The sequence below is a fragment of the Acomys russatus genome, chromosome 30 (genome assembly GCF_903995435.1).
Source record: "Acomys russatus chromosome 30, mAcoRus1.1, whole genome shotgun sequence".
NCBI lineage: Eukaryota > Metazoa > Chordata > Mammalia > Rodentia > Muridae > Acomys > Acomys russatus.
Window position 1 is genome coordinate 855,727 of NC_067166.1, and position 25,034 is coordinate 880,760.

The 25,034-nt window shown below is 44.7% G+C and overlaps 1 protein-coding gene across 1 annotated transcript in view; it reads left to right on the top strand.

Annotated features, from left to right (window-relative positions):
• Positions 1 to 12,020: 12,020 nt before the first annotated feature.
• Nnt (nicotinamide nucleotide transhydrogenase) overlaps positions 12,021 to 25,034 on the top strand; it is a 90,918-nt gene continuing 77,904 nt past the window's right edge. The window contains exons 1-3 of the mRNA XM_051172594.1: positions 12,021 to 12,166; positions 16,557 to 16,759; positions 23,756 to 23,985. Coding sequence (XP_051028551.1) covers positions 16,609 to 16,759; positions 23,756 to 23,985 — 381 coding nt within the window. The 5' untranslated portion in view covers positions 12,021 to 12,166; positions 16,557 to 16,608. The remainder of the gene's footprint in view (positions 12,167 to 16,556; positions 16,760 to 23,755; positions 23,986 to 25,034) is intronic.

Here is a 25,034-nt window from a genome sequence, read left to right on the forward strand (position 1 = left end):
ATATACCGCTTATGTTTTAAGTAGATATTTTGCATGGATTACATCTCTCACTTAATAGACTTACCATCAGGGAGCTCCGGGAGAGGGGCAGTAGCTGCTCTGGGAGAGGAAGCTGACTGCAGAGGGACATGCCCACCGGAGACCTGCTGGGTGCTGGGGATTTATAGAAAGCACTCTCCAAATTGTGCCCTGACCGCCTGATAGGAACTAAAGAGCCTGCTGTGGGAATGCAGTTGCTTTATGCAGTGAAGGCAGAAAGGCATGAAAAATTGTTCACAGTTGAGGCTAGACCAAGAAGGGTCGAGGCTAGACCAAGAAGGATTAAGGCTAGACCAAGAAGGGTTGAGGAAGAAAGGCAGGTGATAGATGGAAAAATGGGGAGCGCAAGTCAGAAATAAAGAGGTAGCCAGAGCCTGAGCTATAAGCGTAGAACATTTTAGAGGGCAATTCTGAGTGAATAATCACAATATTCAATATTCTAATTACACAGGTCAACTGATTGGACTGAGTGCTTGCTGGCCAGGAGGAAGTAATGGAACAGCTGGAAGTACTCATCAATCAGATGATAAAGAGTTCAGGATTTTGCATCAAAGGAAGAGAAGTATCAATGTTTAATACATCAATGTTAACTATGAGGTATGTTCTGTTTCCATTATCTCTCTGGCTCAGTCTACTACTCACTTATCTTTTTGTTGACAGGGTCAAAATCAGTGTATTCTATTTATTTATTTATTTATTATTTATTTATTTATTTATTTATTTTTACTGTCCGGGCTGGAGCACTGGTTAAGAGCACCAGTCTTCCAGAGGACCCAGGTTCAATACCCAGCACCCACATGACAGCTCACAACCTTCTGTAACTCTGCTTCCAGGGGATCCGACACCCTCACATAGACATACATGCAGGCAAAACACCAATGCACATAGGATTAAAAAAAAAACCTTTAAAGAAATGTAAATGGGTGTTTTGCCTGTGCATCTGTGTACCACTTTCGTGCCTAGTGCTGGCAGAGGCCCTAAGCAGGCTTGGATCCCCAGGAACTGGAGCCACCATGTGGATGCGGGGAATTGGGCCTTGGTCCTCTGGGCAACTTCTCTAACTGCTGAGACATATATCAAGCCCCTGTTCCTTCTATCTTAACTACTATAATATGCTCCCACATTTTCTTAGTTTTAAGAACTATCTGTTAGCTGGGCATGGTGGTCCACGCCTTTAATCCCAGCACTTGGGAGGCACTGTGAGTTCGAGACCAGCCTGGTCTACAAAGTGAGTCCAAGACAGCCAAGGCTACACAGAGAGACCCTGTCTTGAAAAACCAAAAAAAAAAAAAAAAAAAAAAAAAAGTTATCTGTTGACTGCATAATGGAGCCAGACATTTTTAAAAACAGTTATTTAAATAAATTTATATGTGAGTGCTCTGTCTTTATGCACACCAGAAGACGGAATCAGATCCGATCAGAGGTGACTGTGAGCCACCATGTGGGTGCTGGGAACTGAACTCAAGACCTCTGGAACTGCAGCCAGTCCTCTTAACCACTGAGCCATCTCTCTGGCCAGAGCCAGACAGTCTTTTAGGTGTTGATAGCTTGTCAACAAGTAAGATAAAGTACAAGCCCTCACGGGACTTACATGTAAGTACAGAAATCAGACAGATGGGTAATGATAGTACAGGGTAGACTGAGCGTTCACTGCCCCTTCTGCGCTGTTTATTTCTTTCTACAACGCCAGAATTTATTAAATAGCAGTAAGCCCACAAGCTGCATTGGTTTTGTTGGCTTCGATTTCCTGAAGTATCCCCTTGCTAGCAGGCTGCTGGTCATGGCATTGTTGGAGGAGTTCAGTGCCCCTGCTGGGGGAGGCAGGGAGCTCGCAGAGATACAGAGAGCCGCTGCAATATTTAGATATTAATGAACTCCGTTGGCGAGCTACTGACCTGCAGAGGCTGTAGGACTGCAGGGTTGAGCCTAGCTGCTAGGAGCTTCAGAGGCAAGGAAGAGAGCTGTGGAAGCTGTACAGGCAAGCTACCACGGGAGGAATGGCTGGACGTGAACGGGAGGAATGGCTGGACGTGAACGGGAGGATAATAAACAAAGCTGCTCTGGGGAAAGGAAGCTGATTAGGAAACCAATGCTTATGGGAGACCTGCTGGCTGCTGCTGGGGCCAAGCAGAGATTAGATGCTGGAGATTAATACAGACAACACCTACATGCATTGAAATTTTAACAGTGTTAGGGAATGGTGCTTTGGTGAGGTGGTTAAGTCGGAAGGGGTCATGAATAATATTAGTGCCCTGACAAAAGAGACAAAAAAGAGACCTTTGCTCCTCCTGCCGCGTGGGATTATTATAGCTGTCCATGAGGAAACACACATCTCTTATCAGGCACCAAACCTACCAAACAAATGTGCCTTGACCTTGGACTTCTCAGCCTGCACTACTATGTGACACTCATTTTCAGGGCTTATGAGACACCCAGCTGGTATTTTGCTTTGGCAGTCTGACTAGAGTAAGAGACAGAGTTATAAACATTTAAACAATAGCAAAATTTGGATTTCAAGGGGGAAGACTTCAACCTCAACCTTTTGTGGTTTATTAAGTCTTTATGATGTCTTATTTCATACAAAACGATGGGTTAGGATTTATTCTTCTTATTCCAACCTCAACGCTCTCCTGGAGATAAACTTCCACACCAGGACTCACCAAACATGGAACTAAAGATAAGTATTCATTCAAGTCTCATCTTTTTTTTTTTTTTTTTTTTTAATGTCATGACCTTAGATCAGTGGTTCTCAACCTTCCTAATGCTGTAACTGGTTTTAATTCAGTTCCTCATGTTGTGATGACCCCTGTAGCTGGTCTTAGTTACTTTGTGGGTTCTTCTTTTACCCACCCAGTATCCCCTCCCACAGGTTTTACCCTTTAATACTAGATAGAAGACAAAGAAGGATAGCAGGGAAAGACAGATCCATGGACCCAATTTCTTTCCTTTTGTTTCTTCTTTGAGCATAGCTACTAACATGCTGTAACCAACCCCCTCAAAAGACCACCCCCTACCAACCATGCCTCCCAGGGCTCTAGCATTTATATACCCTCTGAAAAGTTCCCAGAATTCCAAATGTCACACAACTGCAGAAACTATCTGCAGCTGGGAAAACCACACCTCTGCTGGAGCACGAGGCAAATCGTAGTCAGCTGCTGCAGAGAAACCCTGTTTCATAAAATAAACAAACAAAACACTAAAAAAAAAAAAAAAAAAATACTACTTCATAGTTGTAATTTTGCTACTCTTATGCAAATGTAGGATATCTGATACGTGACTGCAAAGGGGTTTGGACCCACGGTTTGAGAACCACTGGCGTAGATGTATCAGGGCACAATTTCTTTATCTTAAAATAGAAATAGCCGTACCTATTTTATAGTCACTGAAATAGTCAAATGAGGCAATTGTGGTGGTTTGAAGGAGAAGGGCCCCACAAGCTTATAGACCTGAATACTTCCCAGTCAGTGGCACTGTTTGGGGAAGATTAGGAGGTGTGGCCTTGTTGGAGGAGGTGTGTCTCTGGGAGCAGGGTTTGAGGTTTCAAAAGCCCACACAATTCCCAGTTAACTCTCTCTCTGCCCACTAATTGAGGATAAGGATATAAGCTCCTATATCTGGACACTAGCCCAAGGGGCAGGTCCCATGAAAGCCTTCACTTACCAGGAAAGTGGGTCAGAGAGCAGGACATCCTATTGGGACTTTAGGTGAGAGAAGCATGAGAGAATGGGGAAATAGAAGGATCCAGAGGGTTCTAGAAACCTACAAGAAGAACATTCTGATGGGCAGATCTGGGCCCAGGGGTCCTGCTCAAATTATGGCACCAGCCAAGGACAATAGAGGCAGTAAACTTCGAACCCCTACCCAGATCTAGCCAATGGACAGGACATTCTCCACCGTTGAGTGGAGAGTGGGGACTGACTTTCATGCGAACTCTGGTGCCCCATTTTTGACCACATCCCCTTGATGGGGAGGCCTGGTGGCACTCAGAGGAAGGATAGCAGGTTACCAAGGAGAGACTTGATACCCTATGAACATATACAGGAGGAGGAGGTCCCTCTCAGTCACAGACATAGGGGAAGGGAGTAGGGGGAAAGTGGGAGGGAGGAATGGGAGGATACAAGGGATGGGATAACAATTGAGATGTAATATGAATAAATTAATAAAATATTAAAAAAAAAGAAAATCAAAAAAAAAAAAAAAAAAAAAGGATATAAGCTCTCAGCTGCTGCTCTGGCAGCATGTCCCCCTGCCTGCTGCCATGCTCTGGGCCATGATGGTCTTGGACTCAGCCTCTAAAACTGTAAGCCACAATAAACTCTTCTGTAGGTTTCCTTGGCCATGGTGTTTCTTCCTAGCAATAGAAAAGTAATAAGGCATAAATACATGTCACCAGGAGCAGCAGGAGGAAGCACCAGCAACCTTCCTCTTCCTCAGAGCCCCCAGTCTGTCTTTGGGTCTGGCTTTTATCCCTACTGACAAAGACCACACCCCCACAGGAGGTAGTTCACAGCTGACGAACATTACGTGACCTCTCAGGAAGCAAATATCAGCTGTGGACAAACTGGAGCAGCCTCCATATCCCATGCCTGAGATTAAAACAAAAACATGTTTGCATATAAACCAAGACTTCCATAGCATGTGTCCAAATGGTCTACCTCTTCCTAACAGGGCCTGCCTCTTAGCAACTCATTCAGTACAGACTCTTCAGTGGGTTAACCCATGATGGAGTTAACATACCTCATCACCTGTACCGTTCTTTTGTTTTGTTTTGTTTTCTGTTTTCTGTTTTTTCAAGACAGGGTTTCTCTGTGTAGCCCTGGCTGTCCTGGACTCACTTTGTAGACCAGGCTGGCCTCAAACTCACAGAGATCTGCCTGCCTCTGCCTCCCGAGTGCTGGGATTAAAGGCGTGCGGCACCACCGCCCGGCTAATTTGTACCTTTCAATATGACACCCGGCTGAAGACCAGGCCTTCAACACATAGGCTTCATCTTTTTTGTTTGTTGTTTGTTTGTTTTTTGTTTTGTTTTGTTTTTTTGAGACAGGGTTTCTCTGTGTAGCCCTGGCTGTCCTGGACTCACTTTGCAGACCAGGCTGGCCTCACAGAGATCCTTCTGCTTCTGCCTCCCAAGTGCTGGGATTACAGGTGTGCATCACTGTGCCTGGCCATAAGCGTCATCTTTAAACCACAACAAAGGAATATGCTTTTATATCCTTATACCCATTATAGAGATTGGGAAACATAATGTCCCTAGCAGTCAGTATGGGTCCATAAGTAAGTGTCGGGTTTCTGAGATTTAAACCCCTAAAGTAGTCCTTCCCCTGAACTGTTTAAAAACAGTTGAGTTAATGCCCTAAGTCACTGCACTGTGTCCTCTCCTCAAAACCCATCACAGGGAGGCTGTAGAAGCTGACTGTCATCTACTAGCAGAATGCGTGAGCCTTGTGATTCTTAGAGAATGAACCTTGACCCCTCTGTGGAGAAAAAGATCAACAGGGGAGGAATTTGGCCATCACTAGGACAAAACAAAAACAAACAAAAACAAAAACACAACACAACAAAACAAAAAACCCAACCAGAAAAAAAAACCCCAACTTTGAAAACACCGAATAAAGATGGGGTGGAGGGCAAAAAGTTGTAAAATCCTTGCCTCTGAGTTCAGGATGGTTTCCTGAACCAGCAACTTTGCTTCCTGTACTTTAGAAAAGGCCCATGGAAGAGAAACCACTTAACAAATTACATGGGACTTGTTACACCTAATAGGAAGGTGAGGAGGCACTTCTGAATACGCTGGTTATAGTTTCACTTATCCCTTGGATTGTGAGACTCCTTGTAGCTTAGTCTCAGAATAATTGTAAGAGCTAATATATTATTTTGCTAACTTTACTAAGAGACTACATAAAGATTCAGCAAATTAAAAAAAAAAAAAAAGAGTCATAGGTTTATAGATCTTCCTCCTGAGTTCTACCATCAATAGTTAGCTATACCTTCCAGGCTTAGCTTTTTAATTAAACATTTTACTTTGAGGTAGTCATGGATTCCTCTAGTTCTATCGTTTAAAAGAGAAAAACCTCTGTCCAGGTGGTGGTGGTGCAGGCTTCTGGAGGCAGAGGCAGAGGCAGGCTGACTCTGAGCCAGCCTGATCTGCAAAGTAAGTTTCAGGAGAGCCAAGGCTACACAGAGAAGAGAAACCTGTCTTGGAAAACCAGAGAGAGAGAGAGAGAGAGAGAGAGGGAACACACCTCAGGTTTCCCCACCTACACCCCAATTCCTGAAATGATGACTCTGAGAGTGTATTATTTATGAATAAATGCCTAGGCCATAAGCTTTGACTCCTTCCCCAACTGGTTCATAACTTACATTACCCATTTCTCCTATTCTATATGTGCTACATGGCTCGTTACCTTTCCTCAGTTTCCCTCTTCCTCTGTGGTGAGTCTCCACCTCTGACTCTATCCTAGGGTTCCCTCTTTCTCCCAAAATTCTCACCTCCTATTTCCTGCCTCAGCTAATAAGCTATCAGCTATTTATTGACAGGTGATTCTCCTGTACGGTACACAAGAGGTTCTCTCTACATTGAGACATAAATAGATGATAGATAGATAGTAGATGGATAGATGGATAGATAGATAGATAGATAGATAGATAGATGATAGACAGATGATAGACAGAGAGAGATGGGGGCGGGTGGGGGCTAAACCCTTCCCACTTGTTTCCTGCCTTCTCTCATTATTAGCATCCGACAAAGTTACAGGGCAGTTTCACAGCTCAGGTATTGCCTGTCATTGGTACAGTGAACTTCCAGGACATCTTTGTCACCACAGGGACCCCTTGGTTACTGGTTTATAGTCACATCTACTTTTTCATACTCACCCCCTCTTTATACCCTGGTAACCACGAATCTGTTCTGGATTTCCATAATTTTGTATTTTTAAAGATGTATAAGTCCCTTTGAGATTGGGTTTTTTTTTTCAGCACAATTGAAATTCATCCAAGTTGTACATGCTGCTTCTTCCTTTTCTTTGTTTAGTAATATTTCATGTAAGTTGTGTACAACAGCCTCCCAGCTAACAGCCCATTTAGCCATTCACTATTCACCAGGAACATCTAGATTAAATTACTACCAACTTTTATGTTTAGGGTTTTTAATTTAATTTAATTTAATTTATTACATACACAGTGCATATAACTCCAGCAGGCCAGAAGAGGGCACCAGATCTCATTATGGATGGTTGCAAGCCATGATGTGGTTGCTGGGAATTGAACTCAGGACCTTTGGAAGAGCAGCCAGTGCTCTTAACCTTTGAACCATCTATCCAGCCCCTCATTTAGGTTTTGATGAGAAAATAAATTCTTTTTTTTTTTTTTTTAATAAATGCTCAGAGGTATAATAAATGCTAGGCTGTATGGAACTGTATGTTTAGTCCTTACCTACCCTTTGAATATATATACCTACTCTGGGGGGAGGGGAGTATATATATATTCAAAGGAAGGTAGGGCACTCAAAGCTTAAGTAGCATTTGAGCTAAGGCAGAAAATGCACCCAACTAAAGGTCATGTTATAGGGCTGATAAAGTTTCCAAGGTAACAAACAGTGTCTCTTCAGAAGGCCACATTCGTCAGTCTGTGTTTGGGCCCGCGGCAGATCCCCAGTTCCTTCCTCCTATGAAAAGGTCTGTGCTTGGTCGATGGTGCTCAGGGACAGCCTGCGTGCACCTGTCCTTTACTCTGACTGCAGACTCAAATCACCCCCAGAGGGTAGCTTTTCAGTTACTCTCTGCCTGCAGTCTCCCCGAAGAGCAATCTTTAAATATGTTAAGAAAGTATTTTGGGGTGGCTTACCGCGAGCTCCCCCGCCCCTGTGGTATAGCAGCACTAGGATGCTAACGGAGTTTCTAGCCGTTATTGTTCTCCCAGGTCCCTGAAGATACCACTTATCTTTATATTGATAAAGATTTTTATAATTAGCACTTACTACACAGGTATGCAGAATTAGTTTTTTTGTTTTAAGAGGAGGGCCATGCTATGTTGATCTGGCTGGTCTCCAAACTCCTGGGCTCCTCACCTCCCCAGGAGCTGATGTCGCCAGCTGAAGTGAGGTTTGTAGACGCTAACAGTAATCCCCAGTGCAGGTGCTTTTACTTAAATAGACCAAACCGTCAGGTGGACATCCTGCTGGCTATTTGGTGCCAGTTTTCTTCCAATTAATTATTGATTAGCATCAGTTTACTTAGCTCATTAATATATTTGTTTCCTGAGGTCAAACACTGTGATTGCCATCCTAAGGCTGAATTAATCTCAGCATCTTGCCTCCTTTGGCAAGTGCACTGCATCTGGGCCACGCTCCCAGCCCTAATGATAGTTCTTTTTAATCCTGCCAAGTGCGCGATTGTTAGATATCACCAACTAAGATTCTTATCTCACTTTCAATTAGCCAAGAATAATAATCAGTGTCTTTAAAATTTTTTTTTTTTTAAATTTTGCTGGCTGGTTCTGTACTCATTCTGTAGCCCAAGCTAACTTTGAATTCAGGGCAATCTGTTTGCCTCAGCCTCCCAAGTGCTGGGGTTACAGGTGTCAGTGTTGCCTGCCCAGTTAGCCACTATATTCATAAAAGGGAGGCTCCATGTAGGAAACTGCTGACAAAACATAACTATGATGAAAATAAACTAGCTATTTTCCGACCTGGCTTTAACTAGATGCCAGGTTGGCAATAAGTCATCTTTGGAATTCAGTAAAACAACAACAACAACAACAACAAAAACCTGAACTTTTTTTTTCTTCAGAAAGGGTCTTATGTATCCCAGGCTGGCCTCAGAGTTCCCAGCTTTTCTCAGCTTATATCTTATATCATCAGCTTATATCTTCTCAGGGTTTAGTCCATGCTTTCAATTTGGAGCACCAGGTACTGCTTTCGCTCCCAGGCTTTAAAGACGATAGTAATGGTATATTACAGTTGCTGAATCTGATCAATTTCCTAGAAGATAATGCTATCCTTAAGACTCTGTTGGCCTGAAAGTTTCCTAAATTTCACAGGATTTAAAATTTACATGTATCCCAATGATAACAAATGCTGATGTGGATGTGGGAAAGGAGAAACCTTATATACTACTGATGGAAGTATAAACTAGTATAGCCACTTTGAAAATTAGTCAGGAGGTTCCTCTAAAAAAAAAAAAAATTAGAAATATGACCAGCTATAGTACTCTGGGCATATATCTTTTGTTTTGTTTTTGTTTTTTGAGACAGGGTTTCTCTGTGTAGCCTTGGCTGTCCTGGACTCACTTTGTAGACCAGGCTGGACTTGAACTCACAGCGACCCGCCTGCCTCTGCCTCCCGAGTGCTGGGATCAAACACATGTGCACCACCACTGCCTGGCAGCTCTGGCCATATATCTTAAATGTGGGCCTTTGAATGGAAATGGTCTCCATTTGCTCATGTATTTGAATGCCTGGTTGTTGGGAGTGGCACTATTTGAGAGGGATTAGGAGGTGTGGCCTTGTTGGAGGAAGTGTGTTACTGGGAGTAAGCTTTGGCAGTTCAAAAGGTCAAACCAGGGCCAGTGGCTGGCTCTTCCTGCTGCCTGATGACTGGGGTGTAGAGCTCTCAGCTACCCCTCCAGTGCCATGTCTGCCTGCACGGTGCCACGCCCCCTACCATGATAACAGACTAAACCACTGAAATTGTAAGCAGGCCCCAATTAAATGCTTTCTTTTATAAAGGTTTTTATGCTCAGTTTCCTTAACAATCATCCTTTACTATGAACTTATTAAATGAATGTACCCCCTTACAACCCGACTACCCTAAACAGGAGGGAAGGGAGATTAAGGAAAACAAGAACGAAACCTTCTGGGTGTCAGTTCCTGGGAACGATTCCTCTGGTGTAGTCAGCAGGGTCTCAGCAGACCAGCAATTCCACCAAGGTTGCTGCTGGAACCTGGAGCAATCGGAACCTGGAGCCTCAGCCAAAGCCTTGACTCCTTCCTTAGAGCAGTTCTCTCTAGGAGCCTATTGAAGTGGAGTGATGAACAGCCAAACAATACCAAGTCCCAAAAATGCCCAGCCTCCTGTTTTGGGTATATATATGTATCTCCTCTCAGAGTCTGTACTAGGATGTTTTTCAGGGGCAACAACCAACACCCGCCCCAGTCCCGCAGGAAGTGGTTCTACTTCTAGGTGAATACACATCGCTTGCTCTCTCACAAGTCTGTTCCCCATCCCACACTTGGGATCAAAACAAAAACATGTTTATCTCCCCCACAAAGGTTCCTGTGGTCATTGGTTCCTTTCACAGCACTAGAACACTAGGGAAAACAATAAGGAATCTTTATCCCCCTTAAGGGACACTTGCAGGTCCATATTCACTGCTGAAGTATACACAGTAGCTAGGAAGTGAAATCCGCCTAGGTGGTCCTCAGCCAATGACTGCGTAGTGTGGTGCACGTGCAAAACGCAATGCTATTCAACTATTAAGGGAAAGGAAATTATGGAATTTGTAGCTAAATGGGTAAAACTGAGGATATTATACTGAGCAAGGTAACCTCAGTTCGTTAGTTTTGTATGTTTAGCTCGAAGTACCTCAGGAAACTTTTTAGAAAAGGGCCAATGGGGTGGGGAGTTCCCACACAGAAGAAGGGATGGTAGAGCGATTCTGTAAATTGAAGGTGGGAAGTGTTGCTTGTGGAACAGTTCCAAGACAGGGACAGGGGGACAGAGGAAGGAAAAGGGGAGGGAGTATTAATCCAAACGAAGGGACTGGGCATTAAAACAACACACCTAAGAAAGCAAGCAGTTGAACAACATGAAGTAGACTGCAAAGGCAGATGCCTTGCTGATTGAGGAAGAGCCTCTCGCGCGAACACCCTACCACAGTCCGCTACCGTCCCCAGCACAAAAGAGCTCTAAATCTTTATGTACTTGCCTCACTGTACCCACAGTGTCTCTGCCTTTTGACTTATGATTATTATTTTAAAACATCGGGGCCAGTCCTTTCCTGCCTTCTAGGTCTTGGAAGTCGCCGAGCCCAGTGGCTCTTTCTGCTGTATAAATACAAGACATTCTCGAAGCAAGGGTCCTCTGTGGTTCAGTTATTTTTAAATAAAACAAACAAACAAACAAACAAACAAAAACCCTACAACACTACTACCAATTTTACACTGCCATCTTTTTTCGATTCAGCGTTTTGTGAGTTTAATCAGAATGCACCTTGCAGAGCAAGTAACAGACCCTAACCACACACCAAGTAGGTCATTATATTCTGAATTTCCTTAAGCAGGAGAGTTGACCGGAACATCAGCTACGGGTGCACTCCACACGCTGCCTGTGTTAACAGTAACACAGGGTTTCCTCTTGGCTGGATTCGCCGCTGGGAGCCAGATACGCACATGTGTGTTCATTTTCAGGCCTTGACTTAGTTCGTGAGGAATTTAAACCCCACCTCCCGTTCAGAGTGGAAAAACAACGCCCCCATTCCCGCCCTCGGCTTCCTCCCGCTGCTTAGGTCCTCTCCAGTTACAGAAGTTCGGATTTTCCCCTTTTTTCCTAGAGAGCTAGGCGGGAAGTCCGGCACCAAGAGTGGAGTCAAAAGCATCCGTTTATTTGTTCTGCTGGGACCCGGGTGAGGAAATCACACTTTGTGACTTAGAGGTCTCCAGGGAGAAGAGGAATGGATTTCCAAAAACTTGAGTTGCTGTGCTTGGCAACTGTGGTTTGATTGACAGAGACCGATTGAGCAAGAGGGCGGAGCTGAGGGCCTGGGGCCGGGGTCCTGCGGCCACGGGGGGACTGAGGATCCTTTGTCGGGGGACCAGCTGCTGCACTCTAAGGGTGCATTTGGTGGAGTTTCTTTCTCTGCAGAGAGGGCTTGGCAATCGGGCGAAGCAGGCTTGGCAGGAGGCAGGGGAGGGGGAGGGGGACGGGGGAACCCCGAAAGGGGGCGCGGGTCCGGGTGGGTGGGGGTGAAGCGCAGTGTCACGTGGTCGCCGCCGCCGCGGCCGCCGCCTCGGGGTTGGGGCTGTTCTTCCGGGTTGGAGGCACATCGCCGCGGCCCGATCCCGGGTCTGCCAACGCGGCGTGGCGTTCGCTTGCAGCCCCGGGGTCGCCGGCTTGTCCCGCCTGCCGGCCCAGGTGAGCCAACCGCTCGCCCCCCTCCCTGTGGCGCCTCGGGTGGGGGGGCATGCTAGAAAAAGCGGGGCAGCCAGCGCTGAACCCCTAGTTCCTTGGCGAAGGGGACCCCATCAGAATGCAGCGGGGGGCGGGGTCGGCGGTGCCCAACAAGTGGGGTGCAGAGGCTCCAGCTGGAGAAGGAATGCGTTGCCTCGGGGAGGGGTGCGGGGGCCCTTTTGTGTGTGTCTGTGTGTGTTCGATTGGGATGGCATGCAAGGGAGTGTGGATGTGGGGAACGGGGGAGGGGGGTCCAAGAAACGAAGTGACAGCTGTGTAGGTGCAGATCTCGGATCCTGGGGCGGGGGCTTGGGGGCAAGGGCTGCAAAAGTTGTCTGTAGACATTTTGGCCCTAAAGAGGAATTGGAAGAGAGGTCATAGAGGACTTTCCGTGAGTGGTGTACCAATGGCAGCTGGCCGCCCCTAAGCTGTACTTGAATCTTGAGAGTGTTCAGGCAAGGGTGCCTGGTTGGGTGTACAGGGAAAGACGTGAGTGTAGATCAGGGCTGACTGGTGGTAAGGGGGTGCCAGTTTCTAAAGAGTGAAAGAGGGGAGTTTTGGATTGGTGAGTCAGGACAGTGGGATGGGGGTGTAGGCCTCGGCAGAGCTGGTTCAAACTTGACAGGCACAATGACTACTATGTAGCCAGAGCCAATGGGCTTCCACGGGAGGTTATAAATAGCAGTCCAGGTGCACGTGCCCGCGGCTGGCAGTTTAGTTGCTGAGGGAGGGGGCAGCACCTGTGACAGGGGCCATGGCACCAGTGGCTTTGAGCGAGGTCATGCTGCCTGCCGGGACAGGGTATTGTGTCCTTGTTGGTCTGCCTCGCTTTTAGAAGCATGACTTTGTTTATGCTTGCAGGTGCCCTTCATTCGTCCTGTGCTGTGCTAGGAAACTTTGTCTGGAGGGATGGGGCTTCCTTGCCCACTGGACCCTCTTTTTTGGGCAAATATTGGCTATTTTTGCTTTCTTATTTTATTAATATCCTTATACTTTTCTATTTTGAGACGAAGAAGGTCTCGGTCTTTAACACTGACTGGCTTGAAACTCTATGCGTAGCCCAGGGCGGCTTTGAACTTGAGTTGTTCCTCTTGCCTTAACCTCTGCAATGCCGGCATTTTTAACTGTGAACTATTTTCTTTTCTGTCTCTTTTTGTTTACTGCAAGGGGCAGTTGATTAGGATTATTCTAGTATCAGCAAACAGCTTATCTTTGCTGATAGGGTCAGTTTTCTACAAGGCTAACACATTTTTGTTTTTACAAAGGAAAAGCTCTGAAACTCTTGTTTCAGAGACCCGTTGCAGAATGGCATCAGGATACCCAGCCCTAGTCATTTAGGCATTCCGTCAAAAAAAAATTTTTTTTAATTGACTTACCTCTGTTTAGTGCAAAGCACTGGCCAAGAATAATAACGAAGTGAATGGAGACACTCACCAGGATCACGCATACTTTAATCCTCTCTACAACCTAGGGCAGTTTGCTACTTTAATCCTCGCAGCTCTGTGAGGTAGGTTCTTACGTTCTTACTATAATTCTCACCTTAAGGATGAGGAAATCAGGTACAGAGAAGCTAGGTGATTTGAGGAGGTCACACCTATCATAAATGGCAGCAGGGGCTTCCAACCCAGAGTGCGTAGTCGGAGCCTCTATGCTATCTTCTCACCCCTCCTAATGCTACGGCCCAGCTCCTCATGTCCTGGCCACTCGCAGCCGTAAGATTGTTTTTGTCGCTACTTCATAACTGTAATTTTGCTACTGTTACGAATCCGTAATGTAAACACCTGACATGCAGGGCATCTGAAAAGATAGACCCTTGTGAGAGGGTCACTCCCCCTCAGAGGGGTTGCCATTTGGGGAAGGCCGAGACTGTAGCTCAGGGGTGATGTGCTCTGCCAGTGTACGGATCTGGGTCCTGTCCTTGGCAGGACACACATCAGTCCCAGGGGAGGTACTTCTTCTGCCGCCCACCCCCCCACCCCCCAAAACTGGTTTCTCTGTATAGCCCTGGCTGTCCTGGAACTTACTCTGTAGACCAGGCTGGCCTAGAACTCAGAGATTCAGCTGCCTCTGCTGCCTCCCAAGAATGCTGGGATTAAAGGCATGCGCCACCACTGCCCCGCTGAAGTACTTATTCTTATAAATTGTATTAAGCACCTTCACAAATACCGTGCTAAGACAGGCATTTTTGTCCTTTTAAACTTTGAGTTGTAGGATTATCCCATTATTGATTCAAGGTTTGAGAAGTCCATGGCAGATCAGATAATGGAAAATTCTGAAGCAAGTAAAAGGTGGGAAATGTGACTTGTGTGGAGTAAAATGGGCTAGCCAATGGTTTATATATTTTCTGAATACTTTTCAGAACCATTTATATTTAAGTTAGGGCAAGTATAGTGGATTTTTCTTGGCAATAAATAAAGCCCTGACCTTTGATTTATGTGTTTAAAGCCTGAATAAAGTATTTATTTTTTTATTTTTAGATTGGACTCATATATAGTGCCTCGATTAGGGATCTGTTCAACATCAAACTATTATTTTCCAAGTAGGCAGGACAGTGAAGGGTTTTCTAGAGTATAGAATGTCCTGAGTAAGCTGCTGTTTGCTGCCACTTTTATAGGTTAGTGGATTGAGGCACAAAGTAGTTCAGGTTAAAGAATAAGGAAGTGGCAGACTTGGGCAATGCACTGTTCCATTAGTGCCAGTTTCATTTATTTGCTGACTATGTCTGGGGAATCTTTGCTGACTCACTGAGAGCCGTGGTCTTAGGGAGTTGGGATGACTCAGGAAGAGAAAGGGCCTCTGAGAGTCTGTCCTTGGGCTACATTTGCTGAATTAATTAATTAACTAATTAATTAATCTAATTAATAAGTAACTGCAGCAGACAGGAGAGCAATGTGTTGTCTATGACCCAGTACCTGACAGTGTTTTATAAACAACTTAAGGGAAACTCACATGATCATTTCTATCACCAGTGTTCCTTCTCGGTGTTTTCAAGAAGTTTATTTAGGAAATTGTGGTAAAATCTCTGAGATTTAAAAGCAGCTAAAGGCATGGATGAGTGGACGTAGGCTCTGCTTGCGTATGATGCTAAGTGAGAGTCCGTCTCATGGGTCAGGACCTAAGGGCATAGTTAGTCAGGTTTGACCCGTAAACTTCAGACTCTTTGCTTCTTCTCATGCTCGAAGCAAAGAGAAATATAGAGGGAAACATAGGGAAACAACGGAGTGCCTGCTGTGCATCCCTGGGCATCTGCTAAAGACAGCAAAGGTAGCTGAAGAAACAATAGAGTGCTTAACCTTGTCCTGTTATAGTCGGTAACACACGGCCACATTTTGGGTAAATAAACATTATTATAAAACACTTTCAAGTAATATTGGCCAATGTTGAGAACCACTTCCGGAAGAGTTCAGAGTTATACCCGTATCTGTATGCACAGACTAAAGTCGTAAAGATGTTTCTTTCTCCCTCCCTGCTCCCTCCTTCCCCATTTTCTTTCTTTCTATTATACTGTGCATATTTATTTCCTTGAGAGGTAAACATGGATCTCATGTTCATTTAGGTGTGTACGACCACTGCCCTGGCTTTTTTCAGGGAGGGGGTGGAGGCGAATTTCAAATTTTAAAGGCTGAATTGAAGAGCTGACTGGCAGAGCTAAGCCTTTTACTGCATCAGATAAGATAGCAATGTGCTTTGTGTCGTTTAGTGCCTGACTGTTTTTTTAGATAACAAAGGAAATTCAACTATTATATGTACCTTTTTGGCAAATATGTTGACTTAAAAGATACCTTTAGTGTAAGGTGTGGCTTAACTTTACAGGTGTGCATATACCAACTCTCCAGGTACACACACACACACACACACACACACACACACACACACACACTTGTATGACTTAGGCCTAGAAATGAATAGTGAGTTTTTAATTTCACTTTTAGGTAGAAAATGAATTTCAGGGTTTTTTACTTTTTATTTTTTTATGTTGTTGTTGTTTGGTTTGGTTTGGTTTTTTGAGACAGGGCTTCTCTGTGTAGCCCCTGCTGTCCTGGACTCACTTTGTGGACCAGGCTGGCCTTGAACTCAGAGATCCACCTGCCTCTGCCTCCTGAGCGCTGGGATTAAAGGTGTGTACAACCACCACCCTGGCTCTTTTCGGTGGCGTCGGGAGAGGAGCTTCAAGTCTTAAATGCTGAACAAGTACAGGACTTGACAACTAAATTTTCTGTAGGTGGCAGCATAGAAATATATTCCAGGTGCAGATCCTGTGGATGAACAATTAATATGGTTTCTCATGCTCAAATGACAAGGTGATCTTTTTTCCCCCCTTGGCACCTAAACATTTTCTTTTCCTCCTTTTTAGCAATTCACCTTCAAGGAATTGGTGGTTCGGAAAGTTAGGAGTGCGGAGCGACATGGCGCATCTACTGAAAACGGTGGCGGCTGGCTGTTCATGTCCTTTCCTCAGCAACTTGGGGTCCTGTAAGGCTCTACCTGGGAAGAAAGCCTTTTTACGGACATTTCATACGCGTCAGGCACTGTGGTGTAAATCCCCTGCAAAACCAGGTAACACTGCCCTTCACCGTGTGTGCTTCTAGTCTGTGATGATACCTCCTTCAGTTTTATGGCCTGCTGCTTGTGAGTGGTTAACAAACAAACAAACAGTCAAAAACGACAAGTGAATGTCCCCCCCCCCCCATATTTTCCTCTTAACAGAAATTTCAGATTGTCATTGCTAACAGAGAAGATAAAAATAATGGGAAAAGAGAAAGATTAACTGGCTGCATTGTGTTTGGGAGCCTTTTGCTTCACAGTAACCATGTCTCCTTGATGCCTTCCTTTGTTCCGAGAAGGTATTGGAGATTTGTACCATGTACAGGTCACCTCTAGTTATGGGTTCGGAAGGAAGTGTACTAATCAATTTATAATAATGTTCCTAGATTCAGTAAAAAGCAACCTCATTGCAGTTCAGGTCAGAAATGTTAGTCATCTTACATGCTAGCTGCTGCTCAGCTTGGTTTTGATTGTATCTGTCTGTCTGTCTGTCTCTATCTATCTATCTATCTATCTATCTATCTATCTATCGTCTATCTATTTATTTATCTATGTTTGTGTCTCTGTGTATGTGCACCACATGTGGGCAAGTACTCTCTGAAACCGGAAGAGGGTGTTGGGTCCCCTGGAGCTGGAGTTACAGGCCGTTGTTAGTGTCCTGCTATGGATGCTGGGAACTCAGTGTGAATCCTTAGGGAGAGCAGTACTGAGCCATCTCACCAGCACCGCCATTACCACTTCTATTGTCTTGGTTCAAACCATCACCTTCTGCCACTGAAGTGATGTATTAGTTTCCTAAATAGTCTCTGTGCTCTCAGCCTCTGCCCTCCTTCTCCTTCTATCTGTCTGTCTTGCAGATGACAGTGTGAATACACTTTTTGAGACTGTGAGAGCATGCCTGTCTTTCCTTCAAAATCAGTCCAGCAAGAGTGATGGCCTATCAGGCCTCTTTGGATAGGACTCTCACTCACTTCTGTTGTAGGTACAGGCCAGGACAAGAGGCTCCAGGGGTCACCTTCTAAGCTCAGTCACCTGTCTCTTAGTAGTCTTTCCAAAGACTGTCCCAGTACTCAATCTGTCTGTCCTTCACTGGCCAGACCTTAAGCATGTGAACATTTGTCAGGAAGACTCAAGACATTTAGTTTTATTTACAGATGGCAATATGCCCGGCTAAGAATGGCACTCAGCTCCTGAGATGAAAGAACAGCATGGCTGTTCCTTCTCCCTCTTAAGGTCTGTTTTCTAGTCACCAAGGAGCTGTGACCTTGAATAGATCTCAGATGACAGTTCACTTTTGGCAGCACACCTTTTTTTCCTTATCGCTCCCAAGTTTATCTTGAGAAACTTTTCTTTTAACCTGCCAGGTTACCTAGTGATAAAAATTGATAAGACAGGCCGGTACTTGTGAATAAACCTATGAACATTAAGACCTTTGCAGTAACATGTGTAAATCTTCCTTGTTTAACTTTTGATTTTTATTTTCTCAACTACTTCAAAAAAGCTTCAACAGATAAGGATACTCTATAATAAAATATTAATTTAATCACCACATTGAAATGCATAATTTAGCCAGTATTTTCCCAGTTGCTTCTTTTTTTATCTTACCCTCTAATCCCCTCCTCTTTTTTTTTTTTTTTTTTTAGACAGGATTTCTCTATGTAATCCTGCCTGTCATGGAACTCACTATGTAGACAAGGTTGGCTTCGAACTCACAGAGATTCACTTGCTTCTGCCTCCCTAGTGCTTGTATTTAAGGTATGTGTGCCACCATTCCCAGATTCTTACTCTATTTTTACAGGAGGCTTATTCAAAAAGTTCATGCACTGCATTTGCTTGCTGTGTCTCTTATGATATTAGTTAGGGCTTTCATTGCTGTGAAGAGACACTGTGACCATGGCAACTCTTATAAAGGAAAACATTTAATTGGGGCTGGCTCACAGTTTCAGAGGTTTAGTCCATTATCATCATGGTGGGAAACATGGCGGCGTGCAGGCAGACATGGTGCTGGAGAAGGAGCTGAGAGCTCTACATCTTGATCCACAGGCAGTAGAAGGAGACTGTGTGCCAGGGTAGGCATAGCTTGAGCATAGGAGACCTCAAAGCCAGCCCCCTACAGTGACATACTTCCTTCAATGAGGCCACAGGCCACAGCCACCCCAACGAGGCCACACCCACCTCCTAATAGTGTCGCCCTATGGGCTAAGCATTCAAACACGTGAGTCTTTCAAGTCCTTCAGACATATTCCTATTCAAACCACCACAGATCTCTAAGATACTTGGTTTCTTTTTTCTGTACTAGGAATCAGGCCTAGGGCTTCAAACACGCTGGCCAGGTGTTTTACCATTTGGTTACATCCTCTGCGGCTCCTCCCTACTTTTCTCCCTTGTTGGAGAGTGCAGTTGTTGCTCAGTAGACTTTCCAGTGTTGTGAGTTTGACTGAGTGAGTTCCCTTGATTGGTTCTGCTGAATCAGTTTCTTTTCCTAATATCTTTTGCAACATTTAGCTAGACCGAAGGCTCCCTTAGCTTAAGGACACATTTCTGGCAAGAATACCTCACTGGTAGTGTCGGACTGAATTAAAACATCAGGACGACCACTTGGCCAGTGTAGGTGCAGTCCTTGTGGTCTCTGAAGTGAAGTTCCCATCAGCTTTTCCCACTCAGGTTCTTTTGGCCATCTAATTGATGACCATTGACTAAATTCATGATTTAATTAGGGCTTTCGATTTCTCTCTCCTCTCTCTCTTCTCTCTTCTCCTCTCTCTCTCTCTCTCTCTCTCTCTCTCTCTCTGTTTTTGTTTTTTTTGAGACAGGGTTTCTCTGTGTAGCCTTAGCTATCCTGAACTCACTTTGAAGACCAGGCTGGCCTTGAACTCACAGAGGAAGGCCTGCCTCTGCCTTCCTGAGTGCTGGGATTACAGGTGTGCATCGTGCCTGGCTTATTAGGCTTCCGACATGGTGAAACTCCATTATTCTTTCTTCCCACGTCAGCTAGAATTTTTCTGTAAAGAAAGACATTTTTCTCTGTAGTTTAGTTGCTTCGAAATGGAACTGGAAAGGTGGGATAAATGCTCTTTCCCACTAGTTATTAGTTTTGCTGGATAATCAGTTGGTCCCCTTATATGCTAATTTCCTATTCCTGAGGTAATAAATAACCGCAAGGCTGCTGGCTTTTTACCCGCTCACTGGAAGTCAAAGTCCAAAGGAGTTGTTTCTGGGCCTCCATCCAAGTGTTGGCAGTTCTGCGCTTGTCCCGGGAACTGGGGGGTGGGGTGGGGGGCAGGGAACTGTTTCCCAAAGTTTTCCAGCTGCTGGAAGGCTCCTCTGCTTTCCAGGATGTGGTCCTTTTCTGCCTGACCGTATCAGAGCAGCACCTTCACACTGGTCCTTGACTAGGACGCTTTGGCTTCCCTCCTCTGGGGTTAGATCAGCTCCCCCAAAAACCCAGGATACTCTCCCCACTGTACGTTCCCTGCACTGTGCGTAATGTATGCAGAGGTGGTAGCGGTTAGGATGTGGTCATCCTTGGGAAGCTGTTATTCTGCCCCATCACATTGCATGCTGTAATTTAGAATGCTTAGTGTTTTCTCTGACAATCAACATGAGTTTGTGGGTTACATACTCTGGTATTCTTTCTAAAGTCCTCATCTTATTTTATGGCTGGGTTTGCCTACATGCATGTCTGTGCATGTGCATGGATATTCCTGGTGCTCATGGAGGCCAGAAGAGAACTTCTAGAACTGGAGTTTTAGATAGTCATGATTCGCCATGTAGCTGCTGGGAATTGAACCCAGGTCTTCTGGGAGAGCGGCCAGTCCATCTTTCCCCCATTTGTTACTTTTTTATAAAGATTTATTTATTTATTAAATATACAGTTCTTTGCCTGTCTGTAGACCTGCACGCCAGAAGAGGGCACCAGATCTCATTATGGATGGTTGTGAGCTGCCACGTGGGTGCTGGGAATGGAACTCAGGACTTTTGGAAGAGCAGCCAGTGAGTGCTCTTAACCTCTGAGCCATCTCTCTAGCCCCCACCCCTCCCCACCCCCACATTTATTCTTTTTGATACTCAAATTATCATATTTGGCTAGTGGAAGCCATTTCAGATTGGCTTGTAAATAATTTTTTGTTCATTTTTGATTTGTTTTGAGACAGGGTCTCACTATGTAGCCCTGGCTGGCCTGGAACTTTCTATGTAGCCCAGGTTGGCCTTGAACTCATACAGAGCCTTATACAGAACTCCTGTATACTTCTGCCTCCTAAGTACTGGGATTAAAGTGTGTACCCCTACTTCTGGCTCTCCTAAATACTTTTGACTCAACTCTGTCATCTTTAGCCTTGGCTTTTCAAATTTTGGGCCTGGATCTTAGGTTCTCAGATGAGTAGTAAAGTCCAGAGAAGCGAATATGTGATGTAATTTTGCACATGCCAACTCCCTATTTTTCTCACTATTCGGGTAGAAAATAAGCATTTGTCTGCCTCTAGTACACTGTAAACTATTAGTGTATAAGTAGCATAGTAATATAAGACTATGTTCAAATGTGGGTATTTTCATGTCGCCCTAATCTGTCTAAAGCCTCCATAAGTTACTCTGTATTTATAATTTTATTCAGTTTTAAAAAACTCAGTGGCAAGAATTGAAATTTGAAACTATAGTAAAGCCTATAAAGAAACATACTATTTAAAAATATGTTAATAGGGCTGGAGAGATCGCTCAGAGGTTAGGAACACTGACTGCTCTTTCAAAGGTCCTGAGTTCAATTCCCAGCAACCACATGGTGGCTCACAACCATCTATAATGAGATCTGGTACCCTCTTCTGACCTTCAAGCCGAATACTATATACATAATAAATAAATAAATCTTTAAAAAATATGTTAGTAGCACCGGGCAGTGGCGCATGCCTTTAATCCTAACATTCAGGAGGCAGGTGGATCCCTGTGAGTTCAAGGCCATCCTGGTCTACAATACGAGTCCAGGACAGTCAACAGCCAAGGTTACATAAGTTAGTAGCTGGGGATGAGGTGGTGGTGGTGGTGTACACCCTTAATCCCAGCACTCCAAAGGCAGAGGCAGGCAGATCTCTGTGAGTTCAAGGCCAGCCTGGCCTATAGAGCAAGTTCCAGGACAGCCGAGACTACACAGAAAAACCCTGTCTCTAGCTGGGTGTGGTGGTGCACATCTTTAATCCCAGCACTCGGGAGGCAGAGGCAGGCGGATCTCTCTGAGTTCAAAGCCAGCCTGGTCTACAGAGTGAATCCAGCACAGCCAAGGCTACACAGAGAAACCCTATCTCAAAAAACCAAAAACCAAAACAAAACAAGAAAAACCCTGTCTCAAGAAACAAACTAACAAAAAGTTAATGGCTTCATGTTGATTAAAACACCAGCAGAAACTGATGTCCTGTAGGTAAAACTAGCCTGAACTCTGCATAAAGATGTGTGTGCGGCATGCTTTCTTTTGGATTGTAAGCAATAGACTCACAATCAGCTTACATTTTGTGCTGAGGGTTTATTGTATGGATTCTCGTGGAAATAGGGACCCTGGTACCCCTTATTATCTTGGAGAAGTGGAATGCATTCTGAGTTTCCTAGTTATGGCTCGTCTTTCTTGCTGTGTCTGTCAGTGCTACTGTGACGTCTCTTGGACGACTGTCTCGTGGCTGTGCTTACAAATCGCCCATACCATCCATTCTGTGGCTTCTCCATTCAAGCCTCCTAGGAGAGAACATGACTGGGTAGCTGTTCTAGTTGTTTCTCTGTTGCTGTGATGACCAAAAGCAACGTGGGGGAGGGAAAGGTTTATTTTTGGCTCACCACTTTAAGGTCACATTCCATCATTGAAAGAAGTCAGGGTGAGAACGCAAGGTAAGAATCTGAAGGCAGGAACTGACACAGAGGTCATAGAGGTCATAGAGGAACACTGTTTATTGGCTGTTCCTCATGACTTGCTCAGCCTGCTTTATCGTACTTTGCAGGATGATGTGCCCAGTGATGGTACTGCCCCCAGTAAGCTGGGCCTACCTATGTCAATCACCAGTCAAGAAAGTGCACTACAGACTTGACTACAGGCAAATCTTATGGAGGCATTTTCTTTCTTCTCTTTCCCTTTCTTTCTTTCTTTCTTTCTTTCTTTCTTTCTTTCTTTCTTTCTTCTTTTCTTTCATTCGAAACAGGGTTTCTCCATGTAGCCTTGGCTGTCCTGGACTCACTTTGTAGACCAGGCTGGCCTTAAACTCACAGAGATCCACCTGCCGCTGCCTCCCGAGAGCTGGGGTTAAAGGCGTGCGCCACCACCACCGCCCGGCTTGGAGGCATTTTCTTAATGGAGAATCCCTCTTCCCAAATGTTCTAGCTTGTGTCAAGCTGACATAAAACTAGTCAACATAGTAGGTTAGGGTTAGGGTGAGGCAACATGGGCTGTCCTGGATCCACGGTGCCTATGTAAGTCATGCCATAGGAGGTGGCCGCTGGCCTCGCTCGTGTCTGGCTGGTAGGTGATTATCTTTGGCCTGGTTTCGGGCCTCTTGTCTAATCAGTTGCTGGTAGAGTCTCAGGTTTCAGCTCTTGGAAATGTATGAGAAATTTCCTCTGGCCAAATTGACAGGGAAGGGACTTCAGATACGGCAGCCCCGGAAGTATCTATTGTAGAGCTATTCTTCAGTGATATGTTCCTGTCTTTACTTCAGGCCAGGAAGATTTACACCAGAGTGTGAAGGAGGAGAGGTAGCTGTGTGATTTCTCAGGTATTTTGTTCCTAAGAATAGACTAAGCTTACCATGGGCCTTAAAGAGAGACATTCAACTAAATAAAATACTTAGTGCACTCAGGACTGTTTGTAAAAAAGAAAAAAAAATTATAACAAAGGATGGTGATTGCTAGTCATTGGTTTTCAGTAGCAGCATGTGCACAGTAAGTTCTGAGGAGCAGGCCGCCCAGTTCCCTTCCCTGAAGTCTGCTCTGAAACACGCTGTTTAGCTTTGCCTAAACTTAGGTTCTGTTTGCTTTTAGGAGTTCCATATAAGCATTTGACAGTTGGAGTCCCCAAGGAGATTTTCCAGAATGAGAAGCGAGTGGCGCTGTCTCCTGCTGGTGTCCAGGCCCTGGTCAAGCAGGGCTTTAACGTCGTCGTGGAAGCAGGTGCAGGCGAGGCTTCCAAATTCCCAGACGATCTCTACAGAGCAGCAGGGGCCCAGATCCAAGGGACCAAGGAAGTTCTGGCTTCGGATCTGGTGGTCAAAGTAATTTCTCCTTTCTCTCTTTCATTTGTAGTTTGTTTTCTACCTTTCTTCCTCCCTCCTTTCCTTCCTTTTTTTCTCTTTTTGAAACAGGGTCTCACTGTGTAGCTCTGGCTGGCCTGGAACCCACAGAGACCCAGCTACCTTTGCCTCTCCAGTGCTGGGATCCAAGCCACCGTAGCCAACCCATCCAATTTTCTTAGTGTTCTTCTTTTTGCTTTTTAACTGACACACATAATAACTGTCCATATTCATGCAGTGTGATATGTATATACAATGTACAGTGATCAGATTGAAGCAGTTTGCATCTGTCACCTTAAACATTACCCACTTCAGCCCTAACTATCTTAAAAGTCGTACTCTCCTTTTCTCAATGAAATGACTATATGTTGTGACTATACATTGTGACTATTTTTCATGTCCCAGGAAATGTGACCTGTTTTTAACAGTGGAAGGGACATGGAGATCTTTTTTTTTTTTTTTTTTCTGGGTAGAAGTCTCTTTTAATTGACTAGGGAAACTTTTCGCTACATGGCCCATTTATATACAGACTTACTGATGATGGGGACGCACTGCTAGCTGTGGAAAGAAGTTTGAGCCCAGCCCAGGATGCTGTGTGTAGTGTCTGATGGCCGAAGGCAGTTATCTACGCTGACATGATGCAGTTCTAGAAACAGCATGGCCATCCTGGAGAAGGAAGCACTGGGCTGAGGGACCACTAGGCTAGCTGGCTTTAAGAGGTCTTTAGGTACCATACAGCAGAGATGTGTATGTTAAGGGACATTATAACTAAATATGATGTAAAAAATCATAAAAGGCTGTACCAAGAGTTTAGCATAGATAATAGCTAGAATAGAGCATTAAATTTAAATCATTAAATATTTTGCAACTAATGCAAGCAGAGAGATAGGGATGAAAAAAGTGTGGTTACTAGACTAAAGCAAACTTGGTTTCTTTATAGAAAAATAAGCCTTTTTTCTTTATTAATTCACAAGAAGAGCCATTCACATAGTTGTATTCCTTCCCTCCACACAACTCTACTGAATAACATT